This window comes from Zonotrichia leucophrys, chromosome 10, assembly GCF_028769735.1.
Source record: "Zonotrichia leucophrys gambelii isolate GWCS_2022_RI chromosome 10, RI_Zleu_2.0, whole genome shotgun sequence".
NCBI lineage: Eukaryota > Metazoa > Chordata > Aves > Passeriformes > Passerellidae > Zonotrichia > Zonotrichia leucophrys.
The window spans coordinates 4,617,837-4,645,363 of record NC_088180.1 but is presented as its reverse complement, the minus strand read 5'-3'; the positions used below and the strand labels follow the sequence as shown (position 1 = coordinate 4,645,363).

At 42.3% G+C, this 27,527-nt stretch overlaps 2 protein-coding genes across 4 annotated transcripts in view; one reads left to right on the top strand and one right to left on the bottom strand.

The window, feature by feature from the left end:
* The window catches only part of NRG4 (neuregulin 4), a 48,300-nt gene extending 38,734 nt beyond the window's left edge, over window positions 1-9,566 (bottom strand). Inside the window, exon 1 of the mRNA XM_064722404.1 lies at window positions 9,452-9,566. The gene's annotated coding sequence lies outside the window, so the exon portion shown is untranslated. The remainder of the gene's footprint in view (window positions 1-9,451) is intronic.
* Window positions 1-27,527, top strand: part of TMEM266 (transmembrane protein 266) — an 82,971-nt gene that overhangs the window by 15,912 nt on the left and 39,532 nt on the right. For all 3 annotated transcript variants that reach the window (XM_064722398.1, XM_064722400.1, XM_064722399.1), the window contains exons 2-5: window positions 11,277-11,377; window positions 12,343-12,448; window positions 14,492-14,680; window positions 24,549-24,703. In XM_064722398.1, the coding sequence (XP_064578468.1) occupies window positions 12,435-12,448; window positions 14,492-14,680; window positions 24,549-24,703 (358 nt within the window). In that variant the 5' untranslated portion in view covers window positions 11,277-11,377; window positions 12,343-12,434. The remainder of the gene's footprint in view (window positions 1-11,276; window positions 11,378-12,342; window positions 12,449-14,491; window positions 14,681-24,548; window positions 24,704-27,527) is intronic.

Below are 27,527 nucleotides of genomic sequence, written 5' to 3'. Positions count from 1 at the left end.
CCTGAGGAAGACCAGCTCCCAGGCAGGGATCCGTGTGCTGGATGCATCAGTTTGCTTTCCCTTGTCATTGTGTCTTACCACTACAGTTCCTCTAAATTTATTCCCAAAACTTTTCTAAGGCAGGAAAGTTCTCTCTCTTTTTTTTTTTTTTTTTTTTTTTTTTTTCATTTGGTTGGTTTTTTCCTTCTTTTCCTCCTCCATAAAGGAAGAACTGGGGTCCAGCAGCCATGCTCTGGTCCTGTGAAGGCAGCACCTGCTGTGGCATTGAGGCACCAAAGTCCAAGCAGCTGAGACAGCGTCAGAGCATTAACACTTCTGTTTGAACCTGGTGCATATTTTATCTGCCTGTAAGATATCACTGTTCTCACTGCTCTGGGCCTCTGTTGCTCGTGTTCTTCTGGGGCTGTAGTTTTACCACGTGTCTTTAGGGCCGTGGTTCAAAGTGCATTGCAGAAACCTGAGGGAATACTGAGGTAAATTTTATATCTGAATCCCAGAGTACCATCCTCATTGCTTCACAACATGGATTTCTTAGTGTGTTAGCAGTAGCACCAAATTAGTGTCCCACAGAACAAGCTGGTTGTAGGCTCAGTTTTCAATCACAATAAGATTAATTTCCTAGTGAATAGTGAACTTTGTGAGCCTTTAGCAATTGAGAAGTTGATTTTAAGTTTATCTTGATGCTGATGCTATCAGTGGAAGAGCACAAGCTGACGGTTCTGCCCTCTAAATCAAAGGGAGTGCATGGGTGGGTGTTCCTGCATCTTCTTTGAAATTTATTCAGTAGCTTGTGATGCTCTGCATTTCCTCATGTGACAAGAATATCAGTCCCCTCTGTTCTTGCAGAGTTTGAAAAAGATGAGGGCTGGGCAGGGATATGGTGATGGTAGGTGTTCTTGAGAGGGGAAGAAGATAAATTGGACATTTTCACTTTCCCTGTGTGGTTTATTTTATTGCCAGTAGCTGAAGGTGTTTTAATACCTATTTATATGAATAAGCAAATAGCTTCATTCTGAAGGAATTTTGCATGCCTGTACAGATCAAATGCTTTTTAACATTTTCAGAAAGTACTTCTCTTGCATACTTCACTGATCCTTTTTGTATTCCATACAAAATAACTAGGGAATCAATTACTTCTAGTAAAAAAGAGCAGAGCCCTTGCTTCCTATCCCTTTTCCAGCTCCAGTGGGAAGAACTGTTGCCTTCTCTGTTCAGTTTGCAGTGGTCAGACTGGGCAGGCTCCAAACATCTGCTGGCCACGGGTGTGTCCAGACTCAGAGCCGAGGGGATGGCACACTGTGCTGCAGGGGATCCCTGGCTGTGTGTGTGTGTCCCTGTGGTGTGTTCAGACTCAGAGCTGAGGGGAATGCACACTCTGACACTGCTGCAGGGGATCCCTGACTCTGTGTGTGTGTACCCCATGATGGAGTTGGAGCATAGGGGAAGGCACACTCTGCTGCAGGAGAGAATCCCTGGCTCTGTGTGTGTCCCCATGATGGAGTTAGAGCTGAGGGGAAGGCAACACTGCTGCAGGGGATCCCTGGCTCTGTGTGTGTGTGTCCCTGTGGTGTGTTCACTGTCACACTGCTGCAGGGGATCCCTGGCTGTGTGTGTGTGTGTCCCTGTGGTGTGTTCACTCTCACACTCTGCTGCAGGGGATCCCTGGCTGTGTGTGTGTCCCTGTGGTGTGTTCACTCTCACACTGCTGCAGGGGATCCCTGGCTCTGTGTGTGTGTGTGTCCCTGTGGTGTGTTCACTCTCACACTGCTGCAGGGGATCCCTGGCCATGTGTGTGTGTGTGTGTGTGTGTGTGTGTGTCCCTGTGGTGTGTTCACTGTCACACTGCTGCAGGGGATCCCTGGCCATGTGTGTGTGTCCCTGTGCTGTGTTCACTGTCACACTGCTGCAGGGGATCCCTGGCTCTGTGTGTGTGTGTGTCCCTGTGGTGTGTTCACTCTCACACTGCTGCAGGGGATCCCTGGCTCTGTGTGTGTGTCCCTGTGGTGTGTTCACTCTCACACTGCTGCAGGGGATCCCTGGCTGTGTGTGTGTCCCTGTGGTGTGTTCACTCTCACACTCTGCTGCAGGGAATCTGCCCCAGCTGACAGGGCTGCACTGGCTGGGTTTGGCTCCAAGTGCTTCCCAGGACTGCCTGGGCTGGGCCTGCTTGCTCCCAGCTTGGACCCAGTCTCCCACCATCAGTACTTGGTGGCAGAAAGCTGGCCTGTAATTTGCAGTAAGTGCATTCCATCACCTGCTGAGAGAAGCAGGGTGACCTGGTTAAATGCACCAGACATACATTAAATAATGGCTGTCAGTACTCTGCCTGCTGGAATAAGGTGGTTAAATCTTGCATTTTAGGCTCCTGGTGATCAGGAAAGACTCTGCCAGCCAAAAACAGTGCAGCTGTTGTGTCCCCTTACCTCTGTGAAATAACTTTCCTCTGAAGTACAAGACAGATGAGAATTCAATGATTTTAGTGTGTTTTTAGAGTGGAGTTTATCATGTCCACATCACCAAGATTAAATGCTGCAACTGTTTGTAAATTTGCATTCCAAACAGCTGGGTTGTGTTTTTCCAAAAGCTGAATTACAAAGCATAACACTGTCCAAGAGAAGAGCAATAAATTTCACAAATAAATTTCACATCAATGGACTAATTGTTATATACTTGCTTTTAAGATGCACAGTAAAGCCATAAATTCATATAAATTTATTGCATTTTGTCTGGAAGGTTGCCCATAATACTTTCCAGGAGTGACAAAAGAGATATTTCTCACAAATATAGTTGTGATTTTGTTGGTTCTTAGAATGAAATCTTTGGTTCCAGATGTTTGATTTGTCTAATAACTGGATTTAGTACCAGTCTAGTTTGGTTTCTCTTGATTCTGTACTGCTAATTATGTGAAAACCAGAATTGGTCTAAAGAACTTCTCACTCTCCTTCCTAGCTAGAAACATCATATTTATGGGCCTCACAGAGCCGTAATTGGCAAGATGCATTGAAATCCTCAGCTTCAAGAGATGCCAACAATTTCTTATGAGATTTTTCTCTGTACTTTCTCCCATTCTTATTGTAATGTTGTGAATCTTTTGTATTTTCATTGACATTACGTTCTGTAGAAAACTAGAGGATACTTTCACAATTTCTAAAGGCCTTTAATTCCAGAATCCATTAGGCCCAGGATCTGAAGAAAATTAAAACTGCTAGCTTGAATGTTGAAGGCTGATGGCTGAAAGACAATCTCAAAGTTACATTAATCTAAGGGTATGATCAGAAACTCAGGCAAGAGTTAAGCTCCAAGTAAGATGGGCAGCACCTATGGTGGATGAAAATTAAAATGTAGTGAGTTTTGTCTGTTCTTCTGACAGGTGGTGACAGACACTGGTGACTCAGACAGATTGCCCTGAACTGGCACACACATACCTTGTACTCAGGGTGTCTCAAGGATTTGTGTTTTTCTGCTGCTGTTAAAAGCCTGGGTGAATTTCCAGCTCTGTCCAGTAGAATTTGCTGTTGGATTCAATTGGACTTTAAGCCATCAATAGGCTGCAAAAATTAGGTTCATGTGTGGTAAACTCAAATCTAGTCAGAGATGACCTGCCAGGTCTCTGAATAGACCTAAAAACATTAATTTTGGCATGTTCTAAAGGGTACATATTTTTTTCCACACTATTCTAAAGAGCAGCTGGACTGATCTTTCTTGGCTTGAAAACAAAATGATGTGGCTGCAGGTTTCTGGTTTGGCTTTTCGCTGTGCTTCCAGGGAGTGGGAAAAAGAGAACTAAAAACAACATCCAAGGGTTGACTCTTGACAAACTAAAGCAAACCAAACTGCTTTGAAACTAAATTGGTGCTTGATTTGCTTCCTGTACTAACAATTGGTTTAATGCAACTTGACTGGGTTAGTGTCATTCCCAGAAATGCAGTTGTTTTTAGCCAAGGAAATATAAACCCAACTTTGGGTTTCAAATGGGGGGTGTGCATGTGTTTTTTTGTTAGAGAGGGTTTTTCTTTCTTTTGAGAAACAGAATTTATGACACAAACAAGTCATGGTTTGTGTGGGGGGGAGTGCCTGTGTTATGAAATTTGTCCAGACGATCATTGGACTATATGCTGAGTCCATTTAGTTTCCCAGCCCAGACAAAGTCAGATGTTTTCAGTGCAGTGGAGCTGTTGGTGCCAGGCTCCTTCCTATCAGCACGTGCAGGGGCACATTTCCAGTGCAGACTGATGGTGAGCTGCCAGGGCTGAGCCCAGGAGCAGCACCCACAGGCACCCGAGCCTGCGGTGCCCCTTCCATCCCTTCTTGACCCTGTTAAAGAAGGGTTTTTTTAATAGACTTTTGAAAAACTGTACCCCAGTACTGCAGGTGGCTTTATGTCAGCCTGTCCCAGCTAGATTCTGACAGAGAATTCAGAAAAATAAGCAGAACCTATAGAAAGTCAAGCCTGCAGTTGCAACTTTGGCCAATTTTTCTACTTTGACCCCTGTGGAGAAGTGCTAGAAAACAACTTGTCTTGCCATTGTTTGGTCCCTGGCAGAGCTCTCCCCACTGAAATACAAAAGAAAAAATCTCTTCATGGGATGCTGCAGATTCCTGGTGGTGATTACTTGCTTTTGTAATTCTTCACTTTATCCTCCTTTCCTATCTTTCCTCCTCGCTCACTTCCTTGATAGTAAATAAACGTGAATTTTCCTTTTGGTTACCAACATTTGACCACACTTGTGTCTTAATCTCACTCTGGGTATATTAAAACTCTCCTCCAGCCCAGTGTCTGGCTTAGGACGTGTCCCTCAGCAGTTCCTGCTGAGCACAGGACTCCTCCCTCTCCCTGGAGCCCTGGCTGGCCCCGGTGCTGCCCTGGGTGTGCAGGGTTGACCTCGCACAGCCAAGGTGCCCCAGCTGTGAGCAGGGCAGGGATGCTCAGGTGTGCAGGGAAGTGCTGGGAGCCCTGTGCCCAGTCCTGTGCTCCACAGCCTGCTTGGGGCTCTCCCTGTCTGAGGAGGCCCAGACAAATCTGTGAAGGGACCTTTTAGCTGTGTGATTGTTCTCTTTTGTTTGCTCTCTGCACTCAAGAACCCTGTGGTGTTCTTCTTCCCCTGGGGAATCCCTGTAGGGATTTTTTCTACCACACGCAGGAACTATAGATAACTGTGGGGATCACCAATTTATTACAGCTAAATACAAGCAGTCTGTAAAATGGAAAGGGAAATGGCATGCTTGGAATTACTCCAGAGAAAGAGATCAAATGAATAATCTGGCTGAAGGAATGCCTTTTATTTACTGAGGAGCTAAGAGCAAGCTTGCTATTTGGATAGCCTTTGTGGATGGACAGGTTTTGCATATCTGTGAGATCCATAGTGCTCTCAGTCTTTGCTGTGGTTTTAAACTGAGAACACCTTTTCTTTGCCCCATGGCATCTTCTGAACTAGCAGCACTGTGAGTTGCTGCAGTACCTGCCAGACCTGTGCCTTTCTGGAGAATGTTGGGAGGGTGTGAGAACCATGAATTCCAGCAGTGCCAGTGTGCCATGGAGCACGAACTGACTGAGAGCCCAGAGGAGCTGTGGGCAGCTCTTGTGGTGAAAGCCTGTTGATGCTGCAGCATTTGCAGGTCACAGAACCTCTCTGGAGAGCTGCTGCACAATCCCTGCCTCCTCCCCAGCTTCCATGAGAAGAGAGAGCACAAGGAAGAAGCATGAGTGGAGCTTTTTATAACCTTCCAAAACAGAGCAGCTCCTCCTGCTTCTTTTGGTCTGCAAGTGCGTGTGCTGCACACCTGGAGGAGGGTGGGCTTGACTGGGCTCTCCTCAGAGTCTGCTTTGGATGAATCCTCCTCTAAAGCCTTGGTTCCAGCTACTCTGCTTTGTTCTGTACTCCAGATTTGCAGTACTGAAATGTTCAGGATTCAGCCAATGATCGTATTGCATTTGTGATGAGATTATTAACTGTGCACAAGATAATTTTTCTCTCTTTTGGCCCATCTAGACTTCTCTCTAGAAAGTGAGAGTCCACTTAGGAATAATGAGGGTTTTTAGTTACATAATTACATGCTGGTTTTTTTTTCCTTGAACAGTGTTCTGCTTAATTTCAGCATAGAGGTTGATTCCACAAGGGAATAGAATTATGACTGCATGAGCAAGTGCAAATCTGCCATTTCCTAATTTGTGAATGCCTGACTTTTTTTTTTTTTCCCCCCAATCTAAATACCTTTCCTGCAATGGAGGAGTTTTTCCCTTTCCTTTTTTTTAAGTGTGGTGTATTTAAAATTTTGCTCTCAATCCCTCCATGAAAAAGATGCAAAATTCAAATGTCCTTTCTTTGAAATAAAAAGCTCCTTCTCCTGTGCCTCTTTTCTTTTGGACACTGCATAGGAATGTTAAAGATTAATGAAGTTAATTTGCTTTTTGTTTTCTGTGTGGCATCTCTGCATTCATAATTGACAAATCTAATACCTCATCAAATTCTTGTCTTACATAAAGCATTGTGGAAGGTCAGTTTAATCAAAATAGTTTTTTTTAATATCATACCCTGTGATTTTTCCTGTTGGGGGAAAAAGAAGAACCAATTTTGTTTTACCCAAAATAAAGCAAGGAAGTGCTGGAACCATGCCTGCAAATTTGTCAGGGTTTCCCCTTCGGAAGTTCAAGTTGCTGGATTCGTGAGGGGAACACTTTTGGCATATATGACCAATTAAACTTTCTAAATGCAGATGATTGGAGCCAATTAAAATTCTCAGGACAAAAACAGTTGTGATCCCAGGGGACCTGGGAATTGCAGTTCTTGGGGAAATGCAGCTTGCAGTACTGGCAGTGAGTGATCACATCAGGTTTGGGATGATGCTCAGGATGATATCCATGATGTTCATCACCAAAAAGTCTGGCTTGGCTAATTCCCAAGAGCTCAATGTGGAAATCACTGTTGCAGTTTCACTTTGAAAGCATTGGGGGTCATGTCTGCTTAGATGTGTCCCCTACTCTTGTTACTCTTATGTCAGATTATTCCTTTTCTTCCTGTTTTTCTGAATAGCTCCTCACATCTGTGGGATTGCCCAGCTGCCATACAAGTAACCATCATTGGCATTGAGGCTTCAAAGTGTATCAGGCTTTCAGTCTCTAGACTGAGATAAGAATGTAACTTGTTTGCACAAAGGAAGCAAAATTCTCTTTCTTGATGTGGACTAGATTCAGAGTAAAAAGCTCCGGTGTGACACAAAAGGAGAAAAACCCCCAGAGCAGCCCTGCTCCTCCTCTGCACCCCTCCTGAGTCTCTTCAGTGATTTCATGCTGCATGTTTGCTCCATTGGATATTGCCAATGGCCAGGGCTCTGCACATCATCTTGGACTATTTCTGATCTGAAGTCTTTCTGCTCTGTGTGCTTTGTTCCTTTGGCTGTGCACAGTGCCTTGCCCTGCACTCTCACTTTTGCTGGCACAGCTATTTTTGGAGCTGTACTATGACCTGTATCAGGGAAGCCATCCTGCTTTTCTTTTTTTTCTTTGATGGATGGGGTGTGGGCAGGGGAAGGAGATGGAGCTGGTGAGAACACAAAACTCCACCTTGCAGCAACAGCGGTGTCTCCTTGAGTGAGGCCTGCAGCATTTCCTTTGAATGCAAACTCCCAGCCTGCCCAGCTGTTTTAAGCTGCTCTTGGGAGACTTATTACAAGAACATGTCAGAATTTGGTTTTGTGCAAGGGCACAAACTTGGGTGCTTCAGTCAGCATCTGAATTTTGTACAGGAGCTTACAGATTCATGATGATACGCCTCAGAACATGAGCAAGTGCAGCAAACAGCTCTGAATCATGTCTTGACTTCAGCTCAGCTGAATAGGGTACAAGTTAGGAGGGACTTTGGTGCAAAAGGCTTAAATTAAATAATCTTCCTACTCCCCACCCCCAACTGGGCCCACTACATTGTGACACATATTTTTTAAGACTGTACTTGAATCAATGCTAAAAGCCATGGTTTTCATGCACCAGTGGAGTATGGATTTTTATTTTTTCAAAGTTAGCTATTGGAGTTTTGTTTTTTTGTTTTAGCTTAGTGTATGTATGCCATGTGCTATGCTTCAGCATACACTTTCCAAACTCTGTTCTATGCTTTTTGTTGTTTCAGCGAGATTTTATCTCCCATTAGCAAGCTCCTGCCAAGGTGTGGTGACTGACAATAGGAGATCGATGTAAACATTAACAAATGAACTGGGGCACGATGTGGCTGGGCAAGGCCAGCAGCAGAACCTTTGCTCCAGCATGACCCCAGCGCCTGCACAGGGGGAGCTGGGGGCAGGGGTTTGCCAGGGAGAGGGGAGCAGCACAGCCAGCCCAAAAACTCCTGACAGGAGCCTGGGGAGCACTGCCATGGGTAGTGAGGGTGCAGGGAACAGAGCAAAGCTGGGGGGCTTGCAAGGCAAGGACAGCACTTGGAAGCAGTTTGAAGATCTTGCCTCAGAAAGAGCTCAGTGGTTGGGGTACAACTCCCTTGAGTGCTAAAGAGGGTGAAGAGCTGTGGTCCCACACGTTTGAAGCCGGGCTGCCAGTTGCAAACTTAGATCAGCTTCCCATCAGATTGCACTGTCCTCTTGGTACATACAGGACGTCAGTCATTTAGTGCACTGAATGTTTCTGGTGGTTAACTGCTTGAAAGTTGCACTAGAAACTGGTGGGACAATTCTTTCTGTCAGAACTCCCTTCCAAACTGTTTCTGTTAAACTCTGGAAACTGCTCCTGCTGCACCATCTCACCTGGAAAGCCACGGAACAGCAGAATTGCTGAGCTCTCAGGGGTTGGGCATTGCCCGTGCTCACGTGGCAGCTCAGCGAGTGCTGTGTGCTGCAAAGTGGGGAAAAAAGCCAGAAACTCTGGACCTGTTAGTAATTCCATCAGATGAGACCATGAGAGATGAGGCATTTTTGTCTAATGAACATTGAGTATGTTAGGTGGGGAAAGGGCTGCATGGAAAAATTTTCACTTAGGTGATAGATGGAATACCCAAAAGTTGCTCTTTGTTGGCAGGGAGAAGAGCAATGTCATTCCACTTTGCCTACAGGAAAATCCTGTAGGAATGCAAGCAGGAGATAAGTTTAAAAGAATAAAATTTCCCTGCTGATCTCTGCTGCCTTTAAACACAAGTCAGTTGCAAAGAAATTTCTTGTGGAAATTTCAAGTTGTTTATGTTGCTCTGAAATGTGAATTTTTTAAAGGAAGTAAGAAACAGATCAGGTGAAGTGGGTGGTAAAAAAAAAATGGTTTTGCTGAATACCAGTATATAATAAGATACTTTTTTATGTTGCTTGCATGAAGCCTGGAAAGAAGCATGAATCACAGTAATCCATTTAGGAGATAGATAGATACATATACACAACCTATTCCGTCTCTTTTGTCTTCTTACTGCACTTCCTGACTTGTCTGCTGAGCTGACCCATCAGTAATTCCCCAGTGGTTACTCACGTTTGCACTCTGCGTTCCAGGAGGGCTCCCGGAGCTCAGTCCCCGTCTCTCCCTGTCCCTGTTGGGCTCCCGCGGGCGCGGAGCGATCCCGGATCCCGGCCTGGAGCTGGACTCTGCTCCCTGCACAGGAGCTGCTCCTGCAGCCCCGGGCTGGGCAGGCTCTGCCTGCAGCGCTGCCAGCTCCGCCAGGGGGCTGGCCTGCCCTGGGCTGCTGCCTCTGCTCGCAGCCCGTTCCCATGCACTGTAAAGCCATAAAAATTTATTGCATTTTGTCTGGAAGGTTGCCCATAATACTTTCCAGGAGTGACAAAAGAGATATTTCTCACAAATATAGTTGTGATTTTGTTGGTTCTTAGAATGAAATCTTTGGTTCCAGATGTTTGATTTGTCTAATAACTGGATTTAGTACCAGTCCAGTTTGGTTTCTCTTGGTTCTGTACTGCTAATTATGTGAAAACCAGCATTGGTCTAAAGAACTTCTCACTCTCCTTCCTAGCTAGAAACATCATATTTATGGGCCTCACAGAGCCGTAATTGGCAAGATGCATTGAAATCCTCAGCTTCAAGAGATGCCAACAATTTCTTATGAGATTTTTCTCTGTACTTTCTCCCATTCTTATTGTAATGTTGTGAATCTTTTGTATTTTCATTGACATTACGTTCTGTAGAAAACTAGTGGATACTTTTAAGATTTCTAAAGGCCTTTAATTCCAGAATCCATTAGGCCCAGGATCTGAAGAAAGTTAAAATTGGTAGCTTGAGGAGTAGTCTTAAGGTTGAAAGCTAATGGCTGAAAGACAATCTCAAAGTTACATGCCAAGCTGGAAACACAGTTCTGAGCTGGAAAACACTCTTCTGTTTAAATACAAATGTGCTCCGGCTTTGGGAAAGCAAGAGAAAGGAGGGCCAAATATTTCATGTTTGTGTCCTGGCCTGTTCCCCATAATCTTAGGATTAATCTAAAAAATGAGATTTCTTAAAATCTAGAGGTACAGTTTGGGTCACTGCTTTCTTTTCTAAGTCCCCTTTGAGTGTGAGGTTGGGGTTACCAGCACTGTGCTGTCTCCTGAACAAATGGTGAGGTTTTACAAGGTTAAGAAGCTTCCACATGTCCATTTGTCTGTCCTCTGAGGCCAGTTTCCATCAGTCTTATTCCCATCTCCCAAATCAGCTGGATCCCCAGGTACTTTTTACTCCCCAGGCCTGCAAATGCAGTTAGAGCCCGATTCTGTTTTCTCACTCTCAGAAGACACGTGCACAGTATCTCATGCCTCAACCATTTTCTCCTACTGAGTGCTTAGAAGAACTGATTTGGGTAAAATTTTTCATTCAGAATTGTTTGGGGTTGTTTTGTGTTGTAAAAATGTCAGCTGAAGGTGAGATGTTAGGGAGCTAACATTGCAAAACAAGTCTGAGTCTTATATTGTCGTTTTGCTGTGCTGGTAGGTGCAAGAGTTTGCAGCAGAAAGCTCTGTGTGATTGAAATATTCACAAATTTAGGCAAATGTTTTAGTATTTTGCTGCCTTAGGGGGTATAGTAAGTGAAATAATTTAAAGTGTACAAAGACCAGGGAATAGACTCCCATTCATACTTGAATGGATATGAAATCAAGTTTCTGCGGTGTTAGCAAAGCTTTATCTGAAAAACATTTCCTTCTTACTCTGTCCAAGATTGTAAACAAATAGAAGGTTTGTGTCTTTCTAAAGTATGTGTAGTCTTTTGTTTTAAAGTTGTCCTCTTCATATGAAATTAAGTTTTTGGCTTACTTATATACCTGAGGAGGGTGAGCACAGTGTAGAACTTTTTTTCTTGCATCTTTTCCAGGCACATTATCTGGAAAATGTGAAAATGCATTGGCTACGTTTTGCATTTTTGTAAAATTACAAAACATGGAATAAAGCCTTGGAAATGGCTCTACAAAATATGTAAGTTCAATTTTACTTTTTTTTATGATGTGATTGTTAAGGATCTTAATGTAGCTACATTTGTATGTCTCCACTGTAAATACCTAAAAATTCAGCCTGTAAGTGACTCTAGGGTAAAGTTTAGTATAAGAGCATTTTTCATGATTATTGGTGTTATTGTAAGCAATTCCAATTTGCCAATATTTACTTCTGTTTAATCAAAATTAGAGTCTGTTTTTATGTTACTTTTAAAAATTTTGTAGCATCTAATCTTCATAATAGCTTCACAAGGTCTCTCATGATTTTTAAGAGCTTTTGTTTGTTGTGTGGTATTCCTTGTTTTTCCTGCTTCCAAAACCTGTGTATCAGTAGGTTTCATTCTCACAGGCTTGTCCTCTTGCTCTGGTGGCCCTGCATTGCTCCAGGCACAGGACAAGTGGAGATTTTGCCTTTTCCAAATGTGTTACTGGGTTTTGTTGATCAGAATACTGTTCTGATAACAGCCCATCTAGAATGTTTGATGACATGATTTAATTTTTGGAAGAGACTGCCTAAGATGGCAAAGGGAGTCAAGAACAGTTCAAACTCAAAAATGGAGAACAAACCCCCAAACTTCATTGACAATATTAATCTAGAATGTGTAAAAATTTGTCTTCCAATAGAATTTACCCTCCTGAAGCTGTGAACTTTCTCTGAAAATCCCCTTCCCCCTCTGATCTTGGTTATTTTCTCAACAATCTAGTGGATTGAAACAAGCCCTTGTTCTTATGGAATTATGTATGTGTCAATGTGTGAAAGTAAATGCACTGTAACTTTACAGCTTCCATAATATGGAGGAATTATCCTGGAATAAAAATACTTTGAAAAAGAATCATGGGAGGGGAACTAACCTGTTAATCACATTTGCAACATGACAGCAGCAGTCGGTGTAGCCCTTTGGATTTCTTTCAGCTGTGTTTCAGGGAACCTTGTTTTGCTTCTCACAGAGACCTAATCTTGCCACGCTAGAACTGTAATGCAGAGCAGCTGGAAGTAGTTAAACATTGGAAGCACTGCTGGTCTGGTTGCATCCTCCAACATGACCAATCCTCAGTAAGTACCATGTGATACAAATTGCATTAAATGACAGGGAGCAGGCTGTACCTGGAGGACAGTGACATCCTGGAGGTTTTCTGTTTGTCTAAAGCTTGTGAGTTAGCAGAAACTACATGGATGATGCTGTAAGCATGTCTGATGTGCATTACTAACAGCAGTGGCTGAAAACTAGTATGTTATGTTATTTTCAGAGCTGTTTATTTTTCTTGCCACCAAATCTGTCTGCCAACTCCAGTCTGTTTGCTTTTCTTTTCAATCAAATCAGCCTTTATTTGTCATATAGTCTGTCTAAGAATACAGAAACTCAGTATTGTTGGGGGAGGGAAGGTTGCACCAACCCATTTCCTGTTTCTTTTATGCTACTGGAAATTGGATCATTGCATGCTCTTTCATGCAAAACTGAACCAGCTTGGATTAAAAAAGGTACAGGTCCACAGGATGGCATTAAAGGTGAAAAGCAAAGAAAATTCTTGCTAAAATTAGCTTTTACCTCTGGGTTTCTGATTTCAGAATCAGAAGAATCTTGTTTACAGAAGAATACAGTTCTGTTGGAAATTAAGGAATCTCATTACTTTCCATTATTAGTTGGACATGAATAAAATAAAAGCTTTTAGGTTATTCAGATAGTACTTCCTTTTACCTTCTTTTTCTGCCACAGTATGGCACAGCTGCAGCCTTTCCCTGCCAAATACTCTACATATAAGAGCATTTTACTTTCTTGGTAATTCTGGCAAGAGTTAGTTCCTTTTAATTCAAGAATAATGTCTTCCATCTGAAAGAATTAGTCTAATGGTAAGACTCACTCAGATCAGTGGAAACTGTCAACATAGAACTTTAGTTCCTTCACCCACATCCTTATACAAGATGTACCAGTTAAGTGACCTTCTAAAGTAGCCTCTTATTTTTGGGGGGAAAAAAAGGAACTGCTAACCAGGTTGCTTAAATTGCTGGAAGATTTTAATAAGCTTCTTTAAAATAAAATGCAATTTTGACAGTCAAATAACACAGGGTGCTAAGAACTTTTTAACTATGGAAAAAGAGTATCTTTATACCTGCTGTAAACCTCCGACAGTAGCCTGAGATTTCTTCCAAAGTTACCAGGCTCCCCTAGAAGAAAGGTGGAAAAGTTTGTGCTTGCACATCCTTGGAATCAAACAGGGCAAGCAGCTTTGCTGGGTGCTGCAAAGATCAGCCCTTGACATGCAAGCTGTGTCCTGAGCCACGTCATCCTGTGCATGCAGTAATGCTCACAGATAAAATTCCTACAGAATTCCTGTAAAATTCCTACAGAAGTAGTATCTAAATGTGGGAGACATACACATTGTCAGACTGTTTTTAGCTGCATGGAGTTCCCATTATTGATAGTGGGCTGCTGTAAGAATACCTGATCAGATTTAGAAGCTGTGCATAAGGTTACTTAAGATAATCTTTATGGAGGAGGCCATAATTCTCCTGAATCACTGTTCCCTTTCAGTACTATTTTGAAATAACTTGTAACAGAATGATCCTTTTTAGGTGAGTGTAACAAAGCTGCCATCCCTCAGAACTGTTTGAATCAGTACTCAAATCTGCTGGAGGAGGGGTCTGACTGCACCTAGTAGCTAACAGTTGGTTTGTATATAGTAATTAAAAGGCCTAGCTATTCACTGCTCACCAATCTAACTTAGAAAGCAGTGAGTTTTTAGTTGGCATAGTTACATGTCTTCTTTCTGTTTTCCATAAATCCTTTCCTTTGGGGCTCGTGCATTTTTTCTCTATTTGTTTATACACAGCCATTTCTATTTAGTGCTTCTGAAGCAGATTCAGCAGAGTGAAAGTTGTTCTCCTGTGTGAGGTTTCTGTTGATTACAGTGAGATCTACTGAAATTTGGAGAGATTTGATCTTCCTCTTTAATGACAGCACCTCCTCAATGACCTTGCAGAGGCCTTTGAAGTTGTTGGCCCTTTAGGATTCCATGAAGTTTTTGTCTCTAACTGCCTTTTACTTGCTTGCTCATTTCTGTTTGTTTCTGTGTGTCCGTGTGTTTATTACATTTCCAGGCCTACAATTGAAGGCAGTGTTTCAGAAGTTGAGATCATTTCCCAACAAGTGGAAGAAGAGACCAAAAGCATTGCTCCCGTGCAGCTTGTTAATTTTGCTTATCGAGATCTACCTTTAGCTGCACTTGATCTGTCTGTGGCTGGGTCCCAGCTTTTGCCAAATTTGGATGAGGAGTACCAAAGAGAAGGGTAAGTACAAAGGGCAGATTTTTGTCATGTAGTTTTAGGTTACAGGACTTTCATGGCCTGTTAAACAGCAAACCTTAAGCTGGAGAAGTGCAGCCAGTTGTCCTTAAACTCTATGTAAAATTATTGTCACAGGAGGGAAGAGACCTTTTCTAATATCACTAATCTGGGCTGGTTCAGAGCTGTTTTATTGTTTTAAGTGGTTCATAGGTACTGTTTGACCACAGTCTGGAAGCTTTATCTCAGGAAAAAACAGATGAAATACCTGGCCTGTCAGACGAGGAGAATGGTCTGGCGAAAGCTCCTTGAGAAAGGTGTTTGAGGATGCTGAGAGTTGGCTGCTCTGACTCTTGCACTGTGCATCTCCTGACTGAGAGATAATGGCTGGTACTGCTGATTGCAGGGCAGAGAGTGTACTTGCCACCCAGTAATGTGAATTGTGTCGTTTGCTGATGTGAGAATGTTGTCTTTGGTAATGTGCACAGTATATGCATACTGCTCCTGTTTTCATAGAAAGGTGGTTCCAGGTTCATTGCAATAGAAGATCCTAATCAGTTCATAGCATGTGCCCAAACATAGCCCAGTGTCAGATTATGTAGCACTGATGTCCTACAGGACGTTAGAAGTCATCCTTGTGCCTGGTTCAGGCTTGAAGTGGCTGTAGGTGCACTGCTGTACTAAATTCTTCATGAAAGATTTGGGTCAGCTGGAGAGAATCCAGAGGAAGGCAGTGAGAATGATTAGAGGCTCAGAAAACCTGCTGTGGAGTACTGATTGGAATAACTGTGTTTCACATGACAAAGAGACTTTGAGGGGAGCTTCCAAGAGCCTTCAGTGGGGAAGGGAGCAGCCTGGTACTGATCTCCATGGTGTTCAGGACAAGAAGTAAAAAGCTTGAATTGCAGCAGAGGGCAGTGAGGGCAGCAGAGTGCTGGGGTGGACTTGTGGTGTGTGTGGGAAGGAGGGGATAGAGGTACAATGGCTGGATTGTGGATCAGGAGGGTGCATTTGCCAGGAATGATAACTCTGTGTTTAACATCCCTCGGGACAGAAACGGGCTGGGCACTGGGGCCTGCCCTCCCTGCCTCTGTGCCTGCTGTTCCCCTGGGGTCACACTGAGCACAGAGCTGCTCCTCTGTCACTGAGGTCCTGGGAGAGCCCTTCCCAGTGAGCCATGGAGAATGCTCCCTGCTGAAGGCTTTGACAGGTTTTATATAAGGCTCCATTTATTAACAGCTCAGTACGTTTCAACCTGTGCTCTGTAATCAGCAGAGACCTGCTTGATCTGAGCTCAGCAGGTATTCTGGGGGGTACTCAGGAAGCAAGATGTGGGGAAGGCTCTTGCCTTTAATTGCTTTCCCAAATTGGACTTTATGAGACTTCTCCAAAAGGCTGTTACTCTAAACAAGGGGAAATACATTTCGAGTAGGTTATATAAGTACGCTACAACTGTAACATAAAATACCCTGCATAGCAAAAGAGGCACTTGAAAATTAATTTAAGTATGCAGGTGTAATCCTCAGGCTATTTTGGTGCTGAGTCAGTACCAGTTTAGTTCAAATATGCATTTTTATAGATTTTTGTGATCTGAAACTCAGTTCTTCACTGTGCCAAAGGGCACAGGTCTCTCACTATAACCATTTGAGAAGCTTTGCAGTTTTAAACATGGAAATAAGCTTGTCATTCTTTTCCTCAGCAGAGATCTCTCCCTTCTCTCAGACTTCTTTTGTGGTTTTGTCAGTCTGCATGGAAACAAGCAGGTGCCCTCCACACCTCCCAGCTGTAGAGCACAATCTCTGAAGAAAGTTCAGAGCTTAACTTTGGGCATACCAATGCATTTTGGCTAAGTGTGTTCAGCTGCCTTGTGGGAATGGTGGCTTCTTCCTTTCAGAAGCATCCATGACAACTGATGCCCTGAGAAATTTAGGAGCAGAGCTGGGCTTCATAAGCCCAGCAGCAAAGTAAAATACTATCCCTGTTTCCCAAAGTAGAATACTATCCCTGTGCCACCTCCTGGCTTGGTTGGGAATGTGTCTGGTTTTATGGATGTGGTGTCATTTCCTTCCCATGGCCTTGTTCATTGTGAATGGCTCCAATCCCAGTGAGGAGGAGGTGGGGCAGGTCAGATCAGTTTGATCCAGGGACTGGCAGCCCCGTCTGCCTTAGGTGCAAAGAGGGGCATGTGGGGAGGGCAGCACAACAAGTGACAGAAAATGGCAAAAATCCCTGTAGTTTCTGCCAGCATCCATCTTTGTGACTGAGGCTCTGTTACCCCAGTGCTGCTGTGCAGGGGGAAATACTCTGGGTGTTCACCAGTGAGTCTCCATTTCCTCTCTCCAAGGGAGACTTCAGGCTAGGGATGAAGGAGAGGGCAGGAAACGAGTATTCTGATTTAATGGTGATGCTCTGTGCACCCCAAGGAGCACAAAAGGTTTTCCTCAACCTTTTCTTCTTTAAGGCTACAAGGTGTTCAGGGTCCAAGCACAAATCTGACCTGGTTGCTCCCTGGGGGAGCTTTTTGTTTCATCTGAGGGAATATTTCTCCTAATAAAGCTGATATTAATAGGTGATCAGGAATAGGTGGGTCATAACCCTCAATGTGTGCCTGGAAACTCTCACATGGCATCACACAAGCTACCCCTCCAAAAAGAAAAGAAAGAAATGAAAAGGAAAAAGAAAGAAAGTTATGGTTTGTTTTTAACTTGTTAGACTGTATGTAAGCTGTCATTCCTGTGGCTTTAATACTGGAATAAAGCCTTACTTTGTGCAGTTTGAGATCTCTGCCTTTTCATATCAAATTCTCAGGGCAGTCAGTTCCTGTCTGTTGGTGTTGTTGGAGGCATTGTGTGCACAGTTTGAGCTGGTTTTGTCAGACATTTAGATGACAATGCTGATCCCTGTGCTAAGCAAGAAAGAAAGGACTGCAGGTTAGAGGCAAGTTATGCCTGTCCCTGATGTACACCTGTAAGTAGTGAAAGGGTAGTCAGGCAAGAAAAACCTTTCTGCTCTCCTGAAACCCTCAAACAAGATACAAAATGTGTTGTCCTGAATTTACAGAGAGAGGCTGTGGTTGTATTGAACTCAGTTTGTATGAAAAGAGTGTGCCAGCATTTCTTTAAGGAGACTAATCACCCAGAAAGGTGAGATGATTTTTAAATATTAAGATTGCTTTAAATGCCACTCTTAGGGGTTTTTTTTCCCAATCAAGTATTCAGTTTTTCAAAAAATAGTTTCTCTCTTCTGCGTTTTTTGCATTGAGTCCAATAAAAGTGATGGAGAATAGCAGAAAAATTGACAACATGCAGAAAGTAATAAATGGAGAAGGAAAAGCTCTCCTTCCTATATTTTATATAACTTCCAATTAATTGGTATCTATCACAATAAATGATAAAATATTGACAGATAGTTGCACTACAGAGTGTATTTTATTGTGTGAATATGCAGATAGACAATCAGCCTCTCTTGATGAAGATCTGTGTTTATTGGAGTTGAGAAACAAGGGAGAGAGATGAACACCAACTTTTTAATTATTGTATTTGTTTTAAATTGCAACTCTTGAGTTTTAATGTTAAACATTTGAAATATGAAAGTGTTTTCAAATCCTGTGTTTTACATCAAAACTGTAAAGTTTGTGACTTCCCAGTTAATACAACTCATTTGACATTAGCTGTAAATAGGCTGTTGTAATTTAATAATTTATGATCATCTGCTCATAGCCTTAGATTTGTATGGTCACAGTTAGAAAGTGCATTAAACAGTGGGAATATCAAAGAAAACCATTAGGAGAGAAAGAGAAAGGAAGGGAAACCAAAACTGAACAGAAGTTTACAGAGATGCAGAAGTTAACACAGAGAAGAGTTGGAAACTCTCATTTTAAACTGGTTACAAGATTCTGCTGGTAAATGTATTCACCCATCCTGGGGGGAAAAAAAGTCTGTTCTTTCAGTCTGTCTTCTGTAATTGTACCAAGTAGGTGCTATTATTTTCCTTTTCAGATTAATCTTTCAGATGTTACTTTGATTTTTTTGAGGTATTTTACTTGTGCTTTCTGCACAACTTAAAGGTTACTTATCTAAAAGATCAAGTTATCACATTTCTCTTGTTTTCTGCTTTTCTTGTCTTTATCTGGTGATGTAATTAAAAATAGACCATTTTCTGAAAAGTTTTCTGCACCTCTGCAGATCTTGGATCTGGAATAATGGTGAGTAATGAGGTCCAAGCCCAAGATAAAGTGCAGGGGTTGTGGAGGGCACAACCATTTCGTGTAGCAAGCAAGCTCCTATTTACAAAAGTGAGTTGTTATTTAGTTTTAGCTGCCAGTCATAGTCTGAATCCAGAAAGGTGGTGCAAAATCCTGCCATGAGGATGCAGTGAATGAGACTGTAGTGCTGATCTGTTTTTGGGCAGCACTTTATCACTGCTGCTCTCGGTGCTGTGGTCCAAAACAGAGCTGCACTGCAGCAGAAAGGAGCAGTCAGCTCCACAGAACCTCTGAGGTGCCCAGCTCTTCAGTAGAGAAAACATCAAATTTTGGGCTGTGTTAGAGGTGTTCAGTGATTTAGAAATTTCTGTGTAGCCTTTTAAGTGTTTCTCTTGGTAAATTTTGCTTTCCAGAATATCTCATTACTGTGTTTATCTCAGTGCTTTGAGTGTGTCCCCCCCATGTATTTTATCAATTGGCAGAGAGAGCAGTACTGTAAGTAAGACAAAGAATTCATTTTCTAGCTCAGCGATTTTAAGAGTTTTTTGGTTTGGAGATTTTTCTGTATTTTTCCAACAGAACTTGCTTTTCCCAGACAGGTTTTGAGGATAGAAATGTAGCATTTGTAGCCCACAAATCACTGCAAAGCTCTTTATTGGAGACTGGAAATGACATGAGTCTAATTTGTCTGGCTTGACAGTGGAATTAATTGTCTAAATTGGGGAAGATATGCTTTGGGGCAAATATTGGAATATGGATAAGCCATAGGACAAAGAAATGTGGAAAAGAGGAGTACTTGTCTGGAAGGCAGGTCTGTAAAATAAACCAGCTAAATGCTGAGCAGAAGTGTAAAAGCAAATCAGATCTTAGGATTGCTTAGGAAAAAGAGAATAAGAGGCTGTTGTTGTGCCTCTCTGTATATCCAAGCTTTGTCCATGTCTTGAACACGAGTGCAATTCTGATCCCTGTCAGAAGAATGTGGTAGCTATAAAAGAACTGGAAAAGAATCAAAGGGAAACAGTGATCAAAGATGTGATACGTCTTCCATTGGAGATTAATGTAAACTGGGACTCTGCAGGCTGGGTGAGAGAGGGCTGATTGAGATTTGATTGATAATACAAAGTCTGTGACACAGAGAGGTTAAAATAGGTTTGACACCCACACACCCCCTCCCAATAGAGTCTCTAAGGTACATTAATAGATTAAAGCCCAGTTCCAGAGAAACAAAAGGAGTTTGCTCTTGGCACAGAGGGCAGTAGATGCCTGAAGCTGCTTTCTGAAGGATGTGTGCCTGAGAGCAGCTTATCCCCACAAGGGGAGGTTGAACAAGTTTGTGGAAGAGAAAGTCACTGAAGTTCACTAAATACAGCCTGAGAAAACACATCTGTCTCAGGAAGTGACAAAATGGAAAAGATTTGGATTCTGTGAGAATGTTAAGGGGAAGGATTTGTTTGCTGTGTTCTGAGACATCTTGAGCCATCTGCTCATGACCACTGTTGGAGACTGGGTGCCAAGCCTTGGGTCAGTATATTCTAGTATGGCTGTTCCCATGTTTCTTAAAGGGAGTTTTTGAGGCTGATGCTATATTGCACTAAAGATTTTAGCATAAAAAGGCAAAATCTAACAAGCAGTTTTCTAATGAGAGGAGTAAAAGGCCAGATAATCACTGGATGAGCAAATGGTGTGATGTACACCTATAAAGAAAGGACAAATGATCCTAGAAAGCTTCAAGTACTTCAAATAGAGCTGGGAAGCATTCATGTAATTAATTAATTAAGCCTATTGTAAAATATTATCTCCTGCTCCAGTTGTCTGTATTCACATGCAGGAGAGGCTGCTAGGGTAGTTACAGAGGCTGAGTGTGTTCCACAAAAAGCATGGGCTTTAATTGAATTACACACGTGGCTGCCACTACTGTGGACAGACTGCCAGCTGGGGAAAAGACCTAATCAAGCAAAGAATAATATTGGCACAAGAATGAGTGTGTATGAACTGGCCTTGGGTGAGTTTGGGGAGAAAAATGGAGGAATCTCTCTTGCCATTTGAGCAGCAGAGTTTTGCAGGAGTCTTCCAAGAAGTCTTCCATGGGGTTTGAAATAGTACAAGTTTTGGGGGCAAAAAAATGAAAGTGTTGTCGATATTTAAAGTTCTGTAGTTGTACCAGGCTTGTAGAAGTCCATGAGAGGTGCAGAGCTGTGTGTGTTCCTTGGAGCTCCTGCTGCAGGCTCCAGCTGCTCCCTGCTGAGGCTCTGCTGTCTGCGTTGGCTCGGGCACATTCTGGGTTGTTATTTAGCCTGTGTTCCTGCCACTTCCTGACCGTGGCCTTTCTGCTCCTTCACATAGCAATTTGGATCTCATCCATCCTTCTGTTTTCTGATCATAACCATCTTGTGAGGTGCAAACACTTGCTGTTTAGCCAAAAGAAAGGAAAAAAAAAGACAGGGTAAGGTATAATGCAGATTTTGGGGTATTTGTTTACAATACCAGAAAATAGAAACAGTGACAGCTGTTAACAGCTTGAAAAAACTGTTTGTAGTGGTTCCTTACCAGACAAATATGTTCAACCTTTACCAGTTTTGCCTTATGTTCTGTATTTCCCAAGCTGTTTATTAGTAAGGCTAGCAGGATGGTGACAGATTGGTTTTGGATGAAGCCATGTGTGAAAGTATCTTTAAAAAAAACTACCCCTGGTAAAATTCCACTAAATATATTTTAATGTCTCAGAACAGAGCTTTACAGCTCAATGTCACCAACAGTTAAAAATTTCCTGTGCTAGTACGTTTATTTACTTCATCCAGCCATTGCTAGAAAGGTAAATGATATTTCTGTTGTAGAGACAAATTAGCTGAAATACCTGATTGACCTGTTTGAAATCATGCAGGAATGTTTTCCAAAGTCACACTTGTGTGTGAATTCAAGCAAACACAGTCAGGACACCAATAGAATGTGTGCTTATTCTCTGAACAGAATAGGGGACTTTTTTGATAGCTTGTGGGTTTTTGGCAGTTTGGGTTTTTTTGTTTGGTTTGGGTTGGTTTTTTTTTTTTGTCTGAAGTGAGGGAAAAAGGTCTTTACTTATCTATGATTAGTATCAAATCTCTTCATAAATTTATGAGTTGTGTAAGTTATATTTTGGTTTGTTGGAATTTTTGAAAATTCTGTGTAGCTGCCTTTCTAATCTGAGCTTAAAATTTCAAGTGTGGCTTTGCAGTGTCACAGGTGAAATGGCCAGAATTTGGAAGGTAAGTTCAAACCCACACTAATTCTGGTAGGAGTTTGTTTTTCTCCAAACCCAGATTTCTGTGAATAGATGAGCCCTTGCCCATCAGAGGGGGGAGAGAGAGACTGCACTGCTAGAAGAGGTTCCAGAGGGGAGGAGTGTGTGTGTTAGGGGTCAGGGTGGTTGTTGATGTGCCAGCCTGCAGACAGTAACAAGCTCACCTGGGTGTAGCAAGTTAGATACAGAACTGAAGGTGGTTCTCCAGGGCTGAAATTTCAAATCCTTTTATGTCTTTGAAATCAATTTATATATTTTATGAGTATGGTAGAAGTGGAAATGAGCACATGAGCTGCACTTGACCTCTTATTGCTTTTATCAATTGTAAACTGGTAGTTTCATTCAGAAGCTTTTTAGAATTGGTGTTAATAATATTGAGTAATAATACTGAACAGACAGAATAATGCCATGTTATCTAGGATTCTATAAGTAATTAGCAGCTTGAGTAGTAATTATCATGGTTATGTGTATTGTATGCTAAGTATTACAGTTGGTTTATTCTTACTGGTGCATTTGGTATATTTCAAAATCTTAACTTTGCAGAGCTTTTAGAGATAGGTACTTGGGCCCTCTACTGATGGTTCTGTGAATAGGAAAAGCTGCCCTGCAATATTAAAATACTGGCATAATGGGTCCTTTGGAAAAGGGAACATAAATGTAAGCAGAGACTAGAACTAAAGCCTGTTCTGTTTAAACAGAGCCACCCCCCTCATTGTTTTTAGAAATATCTAAAAAACTTCAGCCCTAAGCCTAAAATCATAGTTGCATTAAAAACACATTACCCTGTTTTGAGATATGTAAAATAAAACCCGTTAAAAGATCAAGCTGGCAAACAGGCCCCTATCCTAATGCCTTTTTTTTGCCTTATGTTTTAATACAACCTATTTGAAATCTATTGCATTCTGTATTCAGGTTGGAGCCATAACAAAGTGTAACCTAAGGGCAAGGTGCTGATAGTAACACTTGTCAAATCTTCTCAGAAGCTTTGAGAGTCAATTGAGGAGGTCTTTTGCAGTCAGGCAATCAGGCAATCTGACTACAAGTGTTGTTGATGTGCTTAATTCTGAGAAGCTGCTTGAAGGTGTCAAGTCTCTGAGCACTGCTTGGCATCGCTTTCTCCCTCATTTGTGAGTATGTCAGAGAACATTTTGTGATGTTTTTCCAAGTGTTTGATTACAGTGTGAGTTACTGAGTCTAGAGCTGTTTATTAGGAATTGATCAGTATCACCATATCTTCTTGTACACCTCTGATTGTTGTGATATTTTAGTCAGACAGTGGGGTTACTGCTGACTAAACCCTGGCTAATAAATCATGTCAGCTTTTCATTACCCAATGGGTATTTACAGTGCTTTGAAAATCTGAAGTGTCAGGCAAACATCCCATTTGAACTTTCTGAGGTGAGCCAGTACAGGAACCTTGCAGAGCAGTGTGATGAGAGATGATGTGATGCTGAGGGGAGGAGTTAGGAGAGAAACAGAACCGGGATGGACTTTATGCATCTGAGGTCCATGCTACTGTTATTCCTATTACCAGTACTCCTAAAAAAAAATTTAACAGCCCTCTTGTAAATGTGTATCTGCTTTAGCACAACAGTAGTGCAATGTTTACTGCTTCATCAGCTTCCCTCCTGAGTTCTGCTCTCAGAGCTCAGCCTCCTCACAGCTTCCTGCATCCTGCCTAAACCTTATTTTTCCACTGAAAAAGGGTGACCTCATCCAAACCAGGCTGTCCCCCAAACTCTGGCAAGGTAATTCTTGGCATGATCCCCAAACAGGCAGATGAGAGGTGGACAAGTAACCAAGTGAGAGAGCCAGGCCACTGCCAGACTGTGTCTTTGCTGCTGTCAGGTGTAGCTGTGCAGTCACTGAGCTGCTGCTTTGGTGCTTCCCAGATTCCTGTTGTTCTTTTCCATGATGTCATGGACTGATTGTTGCAGCCCTTATCAGATCTGTCTCATAGTAGAGCAGGGAAAAGGTGCATGGCCAGAAAATTCACTAGCAGAGAAATTATTTTTAAAAACTTTTAAGCTTCTAAACAGCAGAGTCCTGCTGTGCCTTGGTACTCACTGGTAAATGAATGCAGCGTGTGTCAAAATAAGGGCCCATGAGAACTAGTGAGACAGGAGGGAAGCAGAAATGTGTGTATGATAATTAGGGCTGCATGACTCAGTACACACCAGAGCTAGGGAGGTCCCAGACTGAAGGTTTTTCTTACTTTTCTCTCAGTAAAAGAATCCAGTGAAAGTGAACTTTGCAGAGTCTTTGTGCATTATTGCTGAGTGTATCCATAACAGCAGAACTTACAATTTTGAGTTCACTGCTCTTTAGCTCTTTTGCTTTTTCACTACTTCTTCTTTTCTTTTCTTGTTTTTCCCTTAATTTTATTTCCTTAGATCTAACTGGCTAAAACCGTGCTGTGGGAGACGAGCAGCTGTGTGGCAGGTATTTTTGCTCAGTGCAAGTCTCAACAGTTTCCTGGTAGCCTGTGTAGTATTGGTGGTGATTCTTCTGACTCTGGAACTCCTAATAGATATAAAGCTTCTCCAGTGTGAGTAGGAGGATTTTTTTTATTTTGATTTTTTTAATTTTTTTTTTTTTTTTAATTTTGATGAAATAAAGGCTTAACTTGCTGGGAGGTTTTTGAAGGGGGAGGACATTGGGAATGTTTTTTCCCTACCATTTAAATGATTACTAGGCTAGGTAAGAAATGTGTTCTTGTGGAATCCTGGTATAGTGAAGTCAGTCTCTTCTTTATTATTCTGACCAAAGCTAGGTCAAATAACAATTTCAGTACAGGACAAATTTTCAGAGGTTACAAGCAGAGTGTACATGCAGAGATTCACATGTGTTGTCATTAGTACTTGAAAAGTTCTGTCCTTTACAGACGTGTTGTACATGCACAGGAGAAAAATCTGTGCATCATTAATCTCTGATACCCATCACATGTGGGGAGACAAAAGTGATGAACATACAAAAATAAATAGGGTACTTGGTGTTAACCTCTTATTCATTACTTCTGCTTGAAATTACAGCCTTCTAGCTTGTAATGCACTGGAATGGGACAGATTTTCATTCTACTTTGCTAACACACTGTGAGTCAAATCATGGCTTAAATGGAGTTTTGCTTTATCTGAATTCACTCTACACGGGTTCCACAATGGAAATTTTAATGCTGCTGTTTTGCTTCTTAATTCATCTTTTTTCCCCCTACTCTTCTTTTCCTCCATTGCACTCCCTTTTTTTTCTTTTTTTTTTCTCTTTTTCATTTATGATATGAAGTTGACATGACCACAGACACCACCAACACTTTCCTCTAAGCTAAATGTTGAGGAGCAGCCTCTAGTATCTCCATGCAATCTCAGATGTATTGAAATGGCAGCTGGGCTTCAGACAATCCCATAAATGCAAGAGTACTTAGCACAAAAGAGTGCCTGGTGTCCCCTGTGGCAGCTTTAAACTGAGCAAACCAAATTTCTATTCTGTTGAAGTCCTTTTACTGTTGGAGTTTGTCAATTGATCCTAGTGGCATAAAGATTCAGGTGTTGCAGTTGTATTGAGATGACTTTAGGGGACTTCATTGATAATTGCAGCCATTTCTTAAACTCTGTGAGATGGGTGTGAATGACTGTGTGTCATTCCATGCTGTTGCTCCCCATTCCCACCCATCTGTCCATAACTGTACACACTGTTCAGGGCATGGCCACTCCCTTACAGCTGTTACTTTCTCTGCTCTCTGGTCACTCACCATTTTTGGATGAGGAAACCCAGGATTTGGACAAGTCTGCCACTTGGAAAAAAGTCAGGAATGTGAATTGTGGGTATAAGGCCTTAAGGAAGAAGCTTTCAACAATACTTATTGAGGTGTCACATCTTTCTGTTTATGTAGAGAATTTTCACTTCCTGTAAAGACAAAGGGTTTTAAAGACTATTGATTTTTCTGAGTTTCAACAGTTTTGGTTACTCTCCTCTGGAAGCAGCCTTTTTCTCACCATTTTTGAGAACCCTTCTAAGGAAGGCTTTACTTTAGGAGTCATTGCTCCCCTGTGTGTGGTGCATATGACACTGCTGAAGGCTCTGCAGCTTACACCTTGTGCATGACCTGCAGGTGTTTGGTTGAGCCAGGTGACTTCACTGTTCAGAGGTGGCCCCTGGCACCAGGATGGATTTTCTCAGGTCCATTCCACTTCACAGTGTTACTGCTTTACATTTTAGCTAATGAATCTTGCCTTGAGGCTTTTTGCCTTGCCAAGTTTGAATACCTTCTATGTTGTTTTAAATCAGATAAAAGATATCTCAGTGAGGCTGATCTAAGAATCTAGTTGTGCCTTGTAAGGGATGTGTGTCATTTACACTGAGGCTTTGGAAAGCCATTAGCCCATAACTATTTTTCTCAAAAATGTAATTACAGTTTTAAAGGGTTCCTTATTCTTTATAAAACCAAGGAGTGCATTAGGATACCTTACAACACATCACTGCCAGTTCTGTCCTTAATAACAACTGCTAATCCATGCTATAGACTGTAATTACTTAGGAAGTTTCCCTTTATTAGAAGAAATCCAAACCCACCAACCGGAAAAAAAACACAACAAAAGAAACCTGGTGTTTTCTTTGGCTGTGACATTATTAGAGTATAGCTTTTCTGTACTCTATACATTTTTAGAGTATAGCTTTTCTCTCCTGCTTTCAGTGCAGTCTTTGGTTGCATGATGCACTTCTCCCACGCACAGAGCTGGTGGTTTCATAGGTTAACACCACATTTACAAACTGTAGGACACACATGTGAAAAGGTCAGAGACCTTTTAGGGTATTTTAGCACAAAGTGTATTCATACCAGAATTAGAAACCCCAGAAAGCTAGGGACATATAGTACGTGTTCTGTTTTAGGTCTCTGTTCTGTAATCAGGTTTTTTAAGTCTGTCTTCAAAGCTCCTCAATTGCAATAACAAAATAGCATCGCAATACCTTGTGATGTTCTGCAAAAGCAGAAATTAAGAGTATTAATTCACTTGCACCTCAGGAATACAGACCATGCTATCCATTCCTCATCTTCAGCAGTTTTGGGAAAAAGGGGTTGGGGAAATGATGGTGGTACCACCCTCGTTCTGCAGTCGATGCATGGGTAGAAGGCAGCAGTCTTTCCTGAGCAGTGTGGGGCTGAGGGGCTGTGCTGCCAAGCCCTGTCCTGGCAGTGCCCGACTGTGCCCCGGCAGAGCCGTGCAAAGGAAGCGCCCCCGGGCCGCAGCAGAGCCTCAGCCCCGCAGGGTCGGGCCTTGCCCGAAGCAGCAGCGTCACTCACACCCCTGCAGTGTGCATCTGCCAGGAAATCAGGAGCAGCATCCGTGAGAACAAGCGCTGCTGCTGCTCCGAGCTCC